The sequence below is a fragment of the Seriola aureovittata genome, chromosome 9 (genome assembly GCF_021018895.1).
Source record: "Seriola aureovittata isolate HTS-2021-v1 ecotype China chromosome 9, ASM2101889v1, whole genome shotgun sequence".
NCBI lineage: Eukaryota > Metazoa > Chordata > Actinopteri > Carangiformes > Carangidae > Seriola > Seriola aureovittata.
Genome location: NC_079372.1, coordinates 14,598,318 through 14,613,687, shown reverse-complemented (window position 1 = coordinate 14,613,687; position 15,370 = coordinate 14,598,318). Strand labels below are relative to the sequence as shown.

General features: G+C 39.0%; 2 protein-coding genes across 2 annotated transcripts in view; both read right to left on the bottom strand.

Annotated features, from left to right (window-relative positions):
* Positions 1-1,056: 1,056 nt before the first annotated feature.
* Positions 1,057-5,465, bottom strand: ocstamp (osteoclast stimulatory transmembrane protein). Its single transcript, XM_056385293.1, has 3 exons — positions 5,393-5,465; positions 3,104-4,118; positions 1,057-2,997 (listed from the first exon to the last, which is right to left on the bottom strand). Exons 1-3 carry the CDS (start codon positions 5,425-5,427, stop codon positions 2,644-2,646), a joined length of 1,404 nt encoding a protein of 467 aa, XP_056241268.1. The 5' UTR covers positions 5,428-5,465; the 3' UTR covers positions 1,057-2,643.
* Positions 5,466-7,286: 1,821 nt separating this feature from the next.
* The window catches only part of slc13a3 (solute carrier family 13 member 3), an 8,338-nt gene continuing 254 nt past the window's right edge, over positions 7,287-15,370 (bottom strand). Inside the window, exons 1-13 of the mRNA XM_056383978.1 lie at positions 15,259-15,370; positions 13,942-14,207; positions 13,256-13,434; positions 12,534-12,603; positions 12,199-12,378; positions 11,988-12,113; positions 11,657-11,749; positions 11,449-11,553; positions 11,201-11,298; positions 9,986-10,098; positions 9,122-9,283; positions 8,175-8,312; positions 7,287-8,096 (exon numbers count right to left, since the gene is read on the bottom strand). The exon at positions 15,259-15,370 is cut by the window's right edge and continues 254 nt beyond it. Of these exons, the coding sequence (XP_056239953.1) occupies positions 7,914-8,096; positions 8,175-8,312; positions 9,122-9,283; positions 9,986-10,098; positions 11,201-11,298; positions 11,449-11,553; positions 11,657-11,749; positions 11,988-12,113; positions 12,199-12,378; positions 12,534-12,603; positions 13,256-13,434; positions 13,942-14,207; positions 15,259-15,366 (1,821 nt within the window). The 5' untranslated portion in view covers positions 15,367-15,370 and the 3' untranslated portion in view covers positions 7,287-7,913. The remainder of the gene's footprint in view (positions 8,097-8,174; positions 8,313-9,121; positions 9,284-9,985; positions 10,099-11,200; positions 11,299-11,448; positions 11,554-11,656; positions 11,750-11,987; positions 12,114-12,198; positions 12,379-12,533; positions 12,604-13,255; positions 13,435-13,941; positions 14,208-15,258) is intronic.

Below are 15,370 nucleotides of genomic sequence, written 5' to 3'. Positions count from 1 at the left end.
TTCAGCCACCAACTTGAAAATCAATTCCACCTCCTCCCCATCCAAGCTCAGGATGTCATGTCAACCACTGTGTCCATGGATGTGACCATAAACCCTGTAATTATTGAAAGAATGGAGGAGGTAGCCTGCAATTCAACACATCATCCACTGCAGTGACTCGCCATTGAACTGAAATGGCACTAATTATGAAGCCGACCTTTTTTTTTTTTTTTTGTCACTTGCAGTCATAATTTAGTTAACACTTCATCTTATATGAAAGGACAAATTGACATCCTCAGATTCGCTGGGTTGACGCTCGTTCATGAGAGGAGAATTAGAAAAAAATGTCTTAACTCCTGAGGGACAAACAGGAACACACATCAGAAGATTAAGATTCTTGCTATTCCTGTGACATTTGGGAAAGCTTTCACAGCTCCCGGCAGTCTGTCTGACTGTGTGCTAGATGCTGATGCTGCTACAGCCGGGTGCACCCAATATCTGAAGACATTAGATTAAGATTAAAACCCATCGTTCAAAAAACAAAAAAAACAAAAAAACTAATCTGTTTCTCAAAGCTATCAAAACAGATTCCAACAAACCACTTTGTGCTTGGAAGCTCTTTGACCCTCAATCTGTAGACAACACTGTCAGTATGAATGCAAATACATGAGAGATACTTGCATTTTCGTAGAAGAATAGTTTTCAGGCGGTCCACCAGACTGTCTCTAATGAACAGATAACAGCTTCACAGGAGGAAAAAAAATCCTGCAGAACAGCTCCAGGTAATTGTCCGCCTTAACTGCTGCATACTAAGATGTCTGTCATATATTGTGTCTAACAACTATTGTCTCTTCATTCACATCTTTATCAATATTTATATCTAATTTTTTTTCCTAACAGCCCACTGGTCTGAAGATAAATGGAGACTCATGCTGTGCATCAAAAATATGTAATAAGTTTCTAAATGTGCCAAACCTTTCAGGCTGAACTTTGAGGAATGAGTAAAATGAAAGACATCTAGGATATTTTCATTTGTCATTTTTAATGTTTTACATCATATATCGTCAATGAATACAGAATATATTCAGGAGGATAAAGCATATGTTGATTTGTGTGACTTTAAAGCTACTAAAGGAGAGACAGAAGGGGGAAATAGGGCGTTAGGGGTTAATTTTTATTTACATTTTTAGCAATAATCCACCTTTCAGTTAAGTGCATTTCCAATGAGCTTAAGACCAGAGCTGTCACACACTCTTAGTAAGCAACACACTGATGTGGGAATTCATAGTAACAGGAAAATATATGAATTATTTATAATTTCTGGACCATCATCTTTACACAGACTGCTGCTGAATTTTGAGACAATCATGAAGTGGCTAAGAAGTCAGGAGTAAAAATAGATGATAAAGAGGTTTTCTATTATTATTCTAAGATGAGGTCTTCAAATAAACTCCTGAAGCCTCATGGGAATTTTAAGCAGGAGCGTGCTGATATGCAAAGGAGTTTTTCAGAGAAAGGAAGTGATTCTTTTTTATAAGGCCGCACTAAAATAGGCTGGTGAATTATTTTATGTGTGCATGAAACAGATTCATTTAATTTATTATGGTTATCTAGGCCAATACAATATTTTAAAAAAAATTGCCTAGATCTAATCTATCAGTGCTCATTTACAGACTGGAGGTACTATATTATGTACTGTCCTCATTTGTCCAAAGCACCATAGTGGCATCTAGTGGGACTGAGGTGTAAAAAACAAACAAAAAAAAAACCCCACAAGAAATAGCCACAATCACACAAGAGAAAAAACAACACTGCACACACGGCACAGAATAATACAATGTACAGTTTTCTTTCCTCTGAAAAGAAAACAAAGAAGCTGTTACCAGGCATGTGTATGTCAAAAAAAATAAAGAGTGGATGCACACTCAGCAGATGTTGTGCAACATCTATAAAAACCGCATCAGGTTTAAGTGTGGGCGCCTGAGAGGATCCTGTAGAGGAGTGACACGCTTACAAAAGAAAAGGTGTTGGCAGTGACTCATACACAGGAAGCCCCTTCTTCAGTTTATGTCTTTGCTAGAACAGAATGATATACAACCTAAGAAGAACTGTACTGTAGACAACAAGGCTTGGAGTCGACAGCCACACTGACAGCTCTGTGAGGCAGAATTTAACAGTACTGAATAATTAAATTTTGGCCTGATATTTGGATTAAAAGATAAGCTAACAAAGTTATGCATTGTTTGTTGAGACATTTCAATCTCGAAACTAGAGGAAAAGTAAGGAAATCACCAAAATCATTAGATACATGAATTTCTGTACTTCATTTTGTGCCAATTCATCAAGTAACTTTTGAGATTTCACAAAACTTTGACCTGCCGGTGATGCTACATGACAAGTCAGGGGACCTTTAAAGTTATGAGGATTCATTGTTTTGGCACAATATCTGTGACAGATCCCATGACAATCCATTCAATGGCTGTGGAGACATTTCACTAAAACCCTAAATGTTAAACTCATGGTGGCGTCTGAGGAAAAGCTTCATCCTCTGGGGACCAAAATATGCCTCTAGAGAATTTTTTGGATATATTTCCATCTGGACCAAAGTGATGGAATGACTGATATTTCCATGCAGCAGGCAAGGCCAAAAATATCAAAACAACTTCACCCACAGACAACCTGAACAGAAACAGGCTGTTTTTGCTCTTTTTTATTCTGTTTCTCTTGTATTTTCTTCATCAAGTAAGCCATCCTCCTCTCCTCCTGTTCTCTGAAAAAGGATGCAGAGATTTTCCTGCGCAGCCGTCTGGCGTAGACCTCGAGGAACACCAGAGAGTAGCTCATCAGCCAGAGACATCCCAGCAGGAGTGTGACTCTCAGGTCTGGAGCTGAAGTTGTCACATCACAGAGCGAGGGCTCTGGGCTGAATGTCCACTTGTAATCCCTGTGGAAGTTGGTCAGCTCCTGTGTGACGCAGAATTGTGGGATAATACAGGATGCAGGGGAGAACAAGTGGAACTGAAAGACAAAAGCAAATACATGAAAAGCCTAAAAGCGATGAAAAAAATGCTGCATGTACAATAAAAGGAGCAGTCATGGAGAAACAGCCTGTGTACCGTCTTACCTTATAATTGACACTTATGCCGGCAGATGTAGGTGGAAAATCCAGTAACCAGGGCACAATCGCCTCAACTATGTGATGTACAACGTGATCCAAAGCTACTATTGCGGTTATTGCAATGAAATATAACGTCACCACAACCAGTGACATGAAGCAAGAGGTACACTCCTGACTTGTTACTTTACAGCTTGCGGAACTGATATTTTTTTTAGCTGGTCTTTTTTTACCAGTGGCAGTTGCTTTTTTCAGGAGATCTCTGGAGGTGTAGCCATTATCAAACTGAACTGATGACAGATAGGATTTCAAGTAGCGTGCGCATTCAAAGATTAGCAAAGCAACAAAAACAGCAGCAAGGATTCGGTTCGCCAGCAGTTTACACTCTTTCAGCAGGTTCCTGGTGTGTGAGAAGTTGACCTCTATCTGCCCAATCATTTCATTAAACTGCCGTTTGACTTCTGAAACATTAACATTTGTGAAATGATCTAACTTCCTTAAATTAGTCACAAAGCTCAAGTCTTCCCTCTTTATTTTGATGGTTTCTTCAACAAGGTCTCGCTTCACTTTGTTCAAAGGTTCAGATGAATTTAATAAAGTCTTTGTGAAACCCTCAGCGGTGCACTTCAGGATGTGTGCCACCGCCCCTACATTCACTGTAATATTAGGGATGACGTTCACCACTAAAATCATGACAGAGGCTGAGATGAGGAGTTTGCGCCCCTGTTTGGTACAGACAGTGGGCAGAATCATAGTCAGCACGCAGCGCAGAGGGTGACACAGGGATGAGACCAGAACCATGGCCACAGTGTAGATGCAGGTGGTCCGAGCAGAGGCTTCATGGTCATATCTCAGAGTCTTGGACAGCCAGTGATGAAGCAGGCCACCGGTGATGATGGCGAGTGTGAAACAGAGGGACAGCAGAGTCAGGATGTTTCTTCCAGCAGGTGAAGGTGCAGAGTAAACATCCCAGAGATAAAGCAGGAAAGATTTTGAAGCTTGTCTGCAAGAGCTGGCTCTGCTCCTGAGGGTGAAAAAAAAAATACAACTTTAACAACGTTAAGGAATAGTTTGACACTTTGAGAAATACGCTTATTTCCTTACAGATGAGACGATTGATACCACTCCCATTTCAGGATGCTAAATCAGTAGATACCACTTGCAGCATCTTAGCTTAGCTTAGCATAAAGGACAGCTGTAATAAAGTGACACCACATAACACTTTGCCTTTTGTGCGGATTAAACAAAACGAGATATAACATGGTAATTATTGAGCTTTAAAGGTGCAGGTAGAGGGATTTCTTACCATTGGACAAAGTCACTAGCTGTTTCTCCATGTTTCCTGTCTTAATGCTAAGCTAAGATAACTGTGTCCTGGCTCCAGCTTCATATTCAACCAACAGGTATGAGATCTTCTGACTGATCTTCTCATCTAACCCTCAGCAAGAAAGCTAATAAGCATAGCATTGCGGACTTTTGGGAGGCAGCAGAAACAAATTTTGAACATCGACATATCACCATTTAAATTAACGGTGAACTTATTATTTCACATCCAGCAATTACAGAGTGAGATTATCATTCATTTGAAGCTAAAGGCCTCCAGATGAATATAAGTCCAGTATTAACTTAGTTGTAGCTTTTTTTGGTGTCTTTCAACTTCAGCGGGAAATATCTGTCTCTTTAGCTGCTTAATGCTCCACTCTGTTCACCAGTTACTGTATCTGTCTGCTGTTTGGTGCTGAGCAGGGACAGAGTACAGTGGGTTTTTTGAGAGCGGTGAGAGTGAACCAAAACAGTAAAACTGCTGCCAGGTAAACAAGGAACTGAAACTTAATGTAAATCTCTTTAAATCCAAGCAGAGCTGCAGATTCAGGTGATAATTCTCTGCTGGTTCATCACTCGCATTGTTATCATTGTTGCATTGTTATTTGATACATTGTTAGAATAAAATACTGATTATAACCACTTTTACTGTAAGAAGCTCTCACAGCCCAAAAATGCACTCACAAGCACCTCTACAGCTCGCTAATCAACACATTATATCTAAATTGTTTAATCCACACACAAACATAAATAGAAAAAAAGAAAATTTGAGGCTTTAGGGAAACTTATGTGCATAAACTATTTATTGACAATAAACAGTTTATTTCTGTAATGACTGTGATGACAAGACTCCTGGAAATCAGTGTGTCCTGCTCTTATAGACAGATAGATAGTTATTAGAATATTAAGGCTGAATTAATAAAATAATATAAACATAAAACATAACATAAAACAATAGAACATAAAAAATCTTACCTGAGAGGAGTAATAAATATCTCTGTGATGAACATCCTCTGACGTTAGATTTAGGAAAAGCAGGGCTGGGAAGTGATGGAGGACTATGAAGGTAAAAAGGGGAACTTCTCTGAACAGTCATGGTCATGTTGATGTTTGTGGGTTGCCTGCAAGTTCCCACGTGGAAAATGAGAAGAAAAACTCTTCTCCATGTAAACAGGAGACATACATGAGACAGAATCATATGGAGAGGCATGACACACTCACACACACAATGTGACAAAGGTCACACTAACCGCAGTACAGTGTTAGGGTGACATACCAGACCAGTGTGATCACACATACTTCGTATAAAATCCCCTTCTACAAAAGTTTGTAGTTTGACACTTGAGCCTTTTAACACTGATCTGCTGGAGGGGGAAAGTTTGGCTGCATTCAGACTCTTTGCTGAGCCGTTTCCTGTTTACTCTTTCCTCTAGTCTGTCAAATAAACTATAAAACTGATAACTGTTTCACATTTTCAAATCATATATTATATATCATACTTCGAACTTAGGCCCTCCAATCACAGGGCTTGAAAGTCACATGAAAGAAATGAATAAACACCAATCCATAGCTATTTTTAAATATTCTCTAGATCACGGGACAAATTAAAATAAAAATATATTTGTTTACTACTTAATAATAACTGTTTCTGAATGGCAATAGCAACATTTTGTCAGAAGCTCATCTGTCCATCATCTTCCTCTCTGTCAGTGTAAAGCAGGTGCACTGGAGCATAACAAGCTAGCTGCTTTTAGTTGAAAAAATGTATAAATTAATTATTATTTGTGAACTACAACCCCGAAGGTACATTTCATCAAGAAACATCTACACTCCAAACTTAAAACTCAGTTTTGATAGAGTGAAGCAGCTCGGTTTGAGTATTATCTGTAGGTTCTCCTTTTGTTATTTAGTAGAACTTGTTTTGTTCCTGTGATTAGCTCACACCTTAACAAGCTAACCACTATTCTAGTTGTCTTCTTCTCTTAAGTTACATTTGTTTCTTATTATTACCTTTAATCCTGTGGATTCTGTGGATGTTCGCCAGATTAATGAATCTGTTGTATATCCTATAGGGACTCAATGTTAATCTTTCACTGATGATTCTTTGTTAATCTTTCACTGATGGGCAATGTATAATTTTACAGTGTATACTTGTGTGAAAATATTTAAAAGCTGTGCACCTTCACTCATAGAGGGCAGAAGAACGTTAATAGAACGTCACAAGACAGACACACCCACACACACACTCACACACACACACACACACACACACAAACACACACACACACACACATGATCTTATGTCACCAGAGAGAGATGTGATTCAACATAGAATTAGTTATGATCAACACAAAAAAAATGTCAGTTACATGAATTATGAGTAACAACAGAAGATTCAAATATTTATTATCTCTGTTTGGATTCTCAAAAAGCAAAGCTATAAATCTACACTTCTCGTAGTTCGTGTGGTGCTGACAGTAGGGTACATCCTGTCCTGCTCTGTCAGGTAATTTATAGTTTCACATCTAGACACCACAGGACCTTTTGCGCTGACCCTGCTAACACTGAGTAACCACACGGACTTGCACAAGTTACCTATTGTTGTTGAGCCTTGTGACTTCAGACAGTTTACAACACCAAATAAACATTGTAAGGAATTTACCACTGTGTACTCTCCCTGGCTCTTGTTGTGTGTTCAGAGGCCAAAATGTGTTAAAAATTTGCGTTAAACCTGGTTTCATTTAGTTGTTGGTTTTCTATTAAAAATTAAAACACGATTTAACTGGTGCAGATATTCTGATAACAAGCCCCTTCTCTTAGCGATAAACCTTCTCGTCACAGGCAAATACAGACACCACATACAACTAAATGATCATAATACAAACTCAAACAATTTATTTGTAACAGCAGTTATACTGTAAGAATGCAAATCACTTTGTAACAAAATTTACACATTCATTAGTCGGGATTCAAACTCTAATGTAGAAAAGATTTAAAATATTGTTTATGCATTGTGGCTCTGGTCACTAAACACGTGCCAGATAATACATAAACAAGTAGCATGATCTCTTAGTGATTTTAACATAAATTATATATTTTTAAAATAATTATTCACAGATGTCTCTCTCATTCTTTCAGCAGAGGTCAGCCTTGTTGCATCAATACAAACAGCACACTCTACGGACTGGAGTTTCAAAACATGTTTTTAAAAAAATACTTAAAAGCTTGAGTTGTTGTTTACTTACAATTTAGTGTGTGCCAAATATAACAGTTCACAGCATGAAATCTTGACAGTTGAGAGCCTAAACAGACACTTGAATACGACAAACTTATTAAAAGCATCATAACAGGTAATAGCTGAAGCTCCCAGAGCATTTTGACATTGTGGTGACACAGTGTAGATGTCTACTGACAGACTTTTGTCCCTGTTTAGTATTAAATCTTTACACAATCCTCTGATACTTCTCCTGTGCTCATGCTGAGACGTGGTGAGGGTTCAGAGAGTAGCGTTGAGCGACTGGACAGACGAGAAGTGCACATCAGTAACAACAGCAGACTTGTTGATGGACTGAGCCCATTCTGGATACGTGTTCAAGTTAAACATTGCAACGCCCCATGTATTCATGGCCAGAGAGACAGAGAGGACACCCAGGATGTTCATTACAATGCCAGTCTTCACCTGCGAGGACATGAGGATATGTGATAAACTGCAATTCATGTATGATATTGTTGTAAAATGCTGCTGTGATGATCTTACCATGTCTTTGACCATGAGATGACCTGATGCAAAGGCGATGGAGTTGGGGGGCGTGGACACTGGCAGCATGAAGGCGTATGAACATCCTACTGTGGCAGGTATCATGAAGTACAGAGGGTTCACTGAGGTATGAATAGCCTGCAGAGGCAAAGACAAAGACCAAAACATTTTTTGGGACAGGATATACTGCACCATAGCACTATACTGGGCAGGTTTATCTATAGTTGCACTCTTTAAAACCTCAGACCACTGGTGGCACTAGATGAAAAGTCAAGGGACCAAAATCATTGGGATCTATCCACTGGGGCTCATGAATGTCTGTACAAAGTCTCATGTCAATTCATCGAACAGCTGTTGAGATATTTCAGTCTGGAACAAAGTGCCACCTGACTGACACACTGTTAGCATGGCTAGCATGGCTAGCATGACTAGCATGGCTATATGTCTGTGATATAAACAACAACAATTTCTTCAGTCTAATAAATGTTCGCTTCCCTCTTGGTGTGTGAAGCCATGCAGATGGTTTTGGCTTAATTTGTCAGTAATTTGAGATATCTATATCTGAGATTTCTCTCTCTATTTTGTTTAGTTTAGTTTAGTAGTATTTTTTTACTTTAACTGTGTTCTTTACAGTATAGGTACCATTGCAAAGTGCAAAAGCTCCAGTTAATAATTACTGCCACCAGCAGTTAATGTCCAACAGGCTACAAACATAAGAACATCTATTGAAAGAGTTTAACAAGTCTACTAAGCCTTCGGCCAACAGAAAGGATGAGATCAGCAACAAAACCTGTTCCCTGTCCAGTTCATGAGTTTCCATTGCTTTAGCTAGAGTCTCACAGCTTGTCTGTCTGACTGTCATCTTCATCGGCCCGTTACACAACAGGAACACATAGTTAAATAAAGTCTAACTCTCTACATATCTGTAAGTTGAAGACCAGTCTCACCAGTTCAGCAATGACAGGTAAAAATATGATAATTGTGGCCGTGTTGCTGGCGAACTCAGTGAAACAGGCCAGGAAAGCAGTGATCAACATCACAGCTGCAGCAGGGGGGACCTCGGCCAAAGGTTGGAGGTGGCCTCCGATCCAGGAGGCAAGGCCAGACTCCTGCCAAACGCCACAAGATTGGGGTTAAAGGTCAAAGATAAAATCACAACATAATAAAGCAGAGTGGAGAACAGACCCAAACAGAACAGAGCGGCACAGAGGCAACAGGAGAGAGGGGAGATACATTTTACCACACAGACTTATGACAACGTTTTTCAACTTAGAGTCACTGATCCTGCATCCAGCTGGAAGGAAACTTTAGCAAACAAACTAAATCTGACAGGAAGAGTTTCATATTTGGGGATATGTATTTCTTTGCAGACAATTATACGCTACAACCAGTAGCCTGTTAGCTTAGCTTAATATAAAGACTGGAAACAGGTAAAGAGCTAGCAAGGCTCTGTCCAAAAGATTAAAAAAATTAATCTGCCCACCAGCCACTCTAAAACTCACTAATTAACATGTTACAGCTTGCTTGTTTAATCTGAACAAAAACAAGAAACTGTGAGGGGGTTATAGATTCTTATCCAGGAAGTCACTGCACAGACATCCCCCCAAAACCACAATTTGCTGTTTTTACACTTTGTGTGATTTTTTTTACCCCTCGCTGTTTGTTCCCCTCTATCTCCAGTCTTTATGCTAAGCTATGTTAACCGGAAATGTCGACCTACTGATTTGAGAAACATAAAAGAACATGATGAACACTCATCCAGTTGTAAGTCGTAAGTTTATGGCCGTTTTCACATGGACCAACATCTTTACCTCACAACCTTTGGCCATTGCAAAGCCGCCTCCAAGCAACAGAATGATATTCCAGGGAACAGAGTCCTGGGCTTTCTTCCATGACAAGAGAGGAACATAAGGAGTGTTTGAACCTGAGGAAAAACAACATGGGACAAAACAATAAAAAAAAAAAAACATTGTTTTAAATCAAGACTTTTATATATGCAGCAAAATATAATTCAGTATGAGGCTGTGCTGTTTCAGCAATTGTAGATGTTTATCACAATTGACTTCTCCCTGGAAATAGTTAGGACGTCCTTTTTTCTAAAGCGTTATTGACGCAAGGTGAGATTAATGCAGTTGAAGTAAACTTCTTAAGTGGTCGTTCAAAACTACATGTCAGTAAAAACAATGTCTGGTTTACTTCCTGTGAATACAGCGGATGCATTTTACAGCTCACAAATCATTTATCAGTGGCTAGATTCATTTTCAAAACACTCAAAACAATATCAGAAACACGAGCTGAAACTTTGAACTGCCTTTGGCAACCAGAAATATATTAAAATCAGCATTTTAAAGAAAAAGAGGCGCAATTCTTGCCCCATTCGACAATTTGACCTACATTGAAAGGAACAAATGAGCCCCATGATTTGCTTTTTCTGCTTGCATCCAGTGGTTTATTTGACCAGCTGAACATAATATACACAATCGCACGCACACGTGTCTTCAACACCCACAAGACACGTGCATACAGTTTGTGCGCATGCTCACACGCACGCACACACACACACACACACACACACACACACACACACACACACACAAAAACAAAACCCCCAAAGTGTGACAACATAGCTTTGAGAGCTTATTCTAATCAGAAACAGAGAAACTACAGTCTCACTTCCAGACGGGAAATTTACCCAGACTCTCTAATCTACATTATTAACATTCCTCGGCTTATTTTCACTATTCTGCAACAGAGTCACAGTCTTGAATGTATTTGGATCTTTCACAAATATATCAAAATTAATATTAATTTCTGACATGACCTGATGCAACTGCTCATTTCCAGTTGTTTTAGCTCTTAGATGGATGGCACTCTTATTTCATCCCTTTTTTACCTCACCTTGCTTATTTATAGTATCCAATATTTTATACCATCAATCATTAAAATAATAGTTTGTAATGTTAATTAGAATCAATTCTGTTTCTTGTAAATTAAAAGTATAGGTGTATTGTTTAAAGGTCACTGACCTTGAGGGTCGAACCACCAGCTCAGAGAAGGTTTCTGTGAGGGGAAGAAGAACAATATGGACACAATGATCACACCAGTCACTGCATCTGAGACATACCTGCAGGACAACAAGAGGAGGACATAATTAACCCAAAAGAATAATCAACAGGCATCTCATATCATCTCACATAGATTCTGCAATAATTTCTTTTAACATAAAAAAACTATTGTACTAAATAACAGTCTACATCAAGTGTGCCTTTCTTACCCTTTTTTAAAAAACACAGACCAGCCAGTGACAAATTTGGGATCTCGTGTGAACAAGAGAACAGCAAACAATATGAAAAAGAAAGAGATGGCTCCTTCTGCAAAACTGAAATTGAGTAAGAGTGAAAAGTCAGTCAACGGCTCAGTGATAAAAACGTACTCATTCACCATCTATTGCATGAGATTTGAAGACATACACGAGTCCTCACTTTATGGGCCCTAGTTTCCTGTAATCCTCATCTATTACAGCCTTGGCTCTGGCCTCTGCCTGGGCTCTTCGGTCATTCCTCTTGAAACACAATCTGCATAACATAAAAGAGAGAAATTACTGCATATTATAAAGAAAAACAAAGAGTACTCTGCATGTACAATTAAAAGTGTTTTCCCACATATGAAATCAAAACCATAGTCATGACTTTTGGCCTTTACTGATGTGTGTTTGTAGGGTGATTAGTGTGCGTAGCTAGAAATCATAAGGATATCAATACAGGTATCAATTGAAAATTCTTTATCTGCAACAAACACATTACATCACTTTACCGTGTGTTCAATCCCCCATAGAGAAACGCAATCCATATCCATCCCAAAAACAGGAAGAGAAGCATGAGCGGGAAAGCGAATGCAAACCAAGAGCCGAAGTTGATGAGGTCACAGTCTGGGAAGTAGCTTTAAAGCAAAAGAGTTGTTGTCAAACAGAACCGGGAAAAGACCACTTCTCTGTTTGAATGCTGCACAAATTAAAAAGCTGTACCTTTTCAGCTGTCCAATCATGATGAGGTTGGGTGCGGTGCCGGTGAGCGTAGCGGTCCCTCCGATACTGGCCGCATAAGGAATACAGATCAAGAATCCTTTCCACACCTTCAGCTGATACTGCGACTCCGATCGGATCTCCTCAGCTGTCCTCGTGTCACTCTGCTCCGTCCCATCCGTCCTTTTCAAATTATAAGAGACTTATCATTATTTTTAAATGATTACGTTTATTTTCTTAAGTGTCATACTTCCTTAAAAACAAACAAACAAACACAGAATCCAAATACCATCTGGGATTGAAAGGACTGTGTCAAATGATCTTTGTGTTCTTCTTACCCATCTATTGATAGTATTTGTTTTTCTGAGGGCACGGAGGGCAGTGAATGCAGCTTTAAAGTAGACTGACCTGAAACGAAGTGAAGCAAAGAGTTTGTGTGTCAGCTTTACATCATATGTATAAGAGTGAATGAATGAGTTATACTATGAGTTTGAGCTCTTTTAGGAGCCAGTGCTTTTTGGTATATTTAATATATGACTGAGTCAATAAAGCATCATTAATCAATTACCACTTGAATATTTACTAACTTTGTATCCGAGGACTCACTGTATTGGAAAAACTGCACAAAGTTCACATCTTAGATTACATATTAAAGGCTCATGCAAACCAGGTTAACACAATGCTAAAATATTTGCTGTCTGTGTACATCTTTTTTTGTAAAGTGTGGACACATAAACCCACATTACTAAACCTGCATGCATTGATTTTTTTTGGGGCAGTGGTACAAGTTATAATGACAACACTGGCACATCATCACTTGACAACTGACATGACATGACAAACAGGTTGCTTATTTACACATGCAGTCAACATAGAGCTACATTATCATTCATTTGGAGTCATGTTTGTGGTGTCTCGGGTCTCTACCAGCTCCAAACAATGAGTTGGAAGATGCTAAAATGCTCCTTTGTTAATAGAAAAAATATTAATTAAAGCAGCTTTAACTAACAATTAGTTGGCGATTGGTCAGTAAATTTGTAAAAACATAGCTACAATGTACCATTTATTATTTCGCCCTCTGGATCCTCTGTGCACTTGCACTTTTGTTTCAGGGTTTCCAGGTCTCCAAACAGACTCTCCAGGATGGCGTTAGCAATAGGGAGCATCATGGCTGTTGTGGCCGTGTTGCTGAGCCACATGGACAGGAAGGATGAAGTCATCATCATTCCCAGTATGAGCCTGGGAAACAATACGATCCCCAATGTTAAATCAGTAATACCAAACACCATCGCAAACTCCCGCTTCAAGGATTGAGTTGGGTCTATTTTCTTACTGTCAATAAATCACATCAAAAGATCAAAACCAACAATGTTTGTTTATTGATGCTCAGACTTCCCTAACCTGCTGTCATTGCTCTCAGCTCGGAGTCTGCGATGACAAAACACATAAATCTTTAGAATACCTCTCAAACATTTATACATTTGCTTTTAAAAAAGCTGACAAACAGGAGTCATGATGATGTAGGGGACTGTTTTGAGCTGTGGATTAATACACAGTGAGTGTCGCCCAGTGTAGTGGTAGGTTTTAATAGTTTTTGGACAACAAAGGAGCACTATGGCACAGATCCTACAAACAATACTTGTTAGTGGGATCAAGTTTGTTGGGTTTGGTCTCTTCCTGACAATGAGATAAATATAGAATCACCAGATTTATGCTTTAAACATACTTCCAGCAAAGCTTTCTCACCAGGCTGGTTTGACCCCGACAATACTAAGGACCTTCAGGGCTATTCTGCGATGCAGGCCCCACTCCTCGATTGACGACGCCATCACGAGGCCGCTAAGGAAGAGAAAATTGGTTTCCAGGAAGTACTGGGGGCAGACTTTTTTGGATGGAAGAATTCCCAGTGTTGGGAAGAGACAGACTGGAAGCATCGCAGTGACAGCCAGAGGAAGGGCCTCTGTGCACCAAAACATAGCCATCAGCACCACCACATAAAGACATTTTCCCTCCTAAAAGATAAGCAACATGTGCTGGTTAATGTTCAGTCAACTAACAAAACAATAAAGAGATTTCACAGGTAAAAAGGAAGCAATCAAATGAGCTGCAGGGTTGTGTTTCACAGATGATGGACTACATGTTGTTGGGGGCATCAATGACACAGCATTGCCCTTCAGAAAATAAAACTACTGTGTGTGTGTGTGTGTGTGTGTGTGTGTCAGAATGAGAAAGACAGAAAGCATACATGTGTTCATTTGTGTGCTTTTTTTTGTAGAAAATAAATAAGAAAAATTAAATGCATACTAAATGTTGTTGACTGACCTGATATAAACATAAATAATATAAATCTTTTAGATTGATTGAGTTTTTACTAGGGCTGCAACTAACACTTATTTACATTAACTGCTCATCTGCTGAATATTTATTCAATTAAATGATTCATTTTTTGGCTGATGAAATGTCAAAAATGTTGAAAATATATCAATCACAACTTCCCAGAGCCCATGGTGACATTTTCAAATGTCCTGTTTTGTTCGATCAAAAGTCCAAAACTAAAAGATATACAGTTTACAGTGTTATAAGTCAAAGATCAGCAGCAAATCCTCTTTGAGCAGCTGGAACCAGAGAATATTTGGCAGTTTTTTTCACTATTTGGGCTTAAAAAATGAGTAAACTGCTTAATGTATAATTTCAATAGTTGCATTTTATTATTCTATAGATTAAGAACTTATCAATTAATCGACTGATAGGTTTAGCTCTGATTGAGGGATTTCGTCAACTCCTGTAATCAAGCAATGGGCATTTTATCTGGTCAGTCTTTCGAAAACTATCAATTAATGCAAATTAATGGCGTCTGTATGAAAAATAGGGTCATGAATGAACAAACTGATTTTAGACATTAAACCTCCTGCCTGTGATTTTTATCCATGTCCATATCAGATAAGACAGAGGTGTTTTAGGCCTGTGTGAATTAACGGGACTCGTTCATCATTCATGGAAAATGCTAGAAACGTTAAGATGCACACGTGAACTCGTGAACTCACACAGTGTAAAACCACTCACCTTTTCCGGCAGAGTAAAAAGTAAAGGCAGGAACAGCAGCGGGGTGAGCAGGAGGACCAGCTGTTTGTGGACGGACCACAGCTTCTTGGACACAACTGACATTTTCATCTCC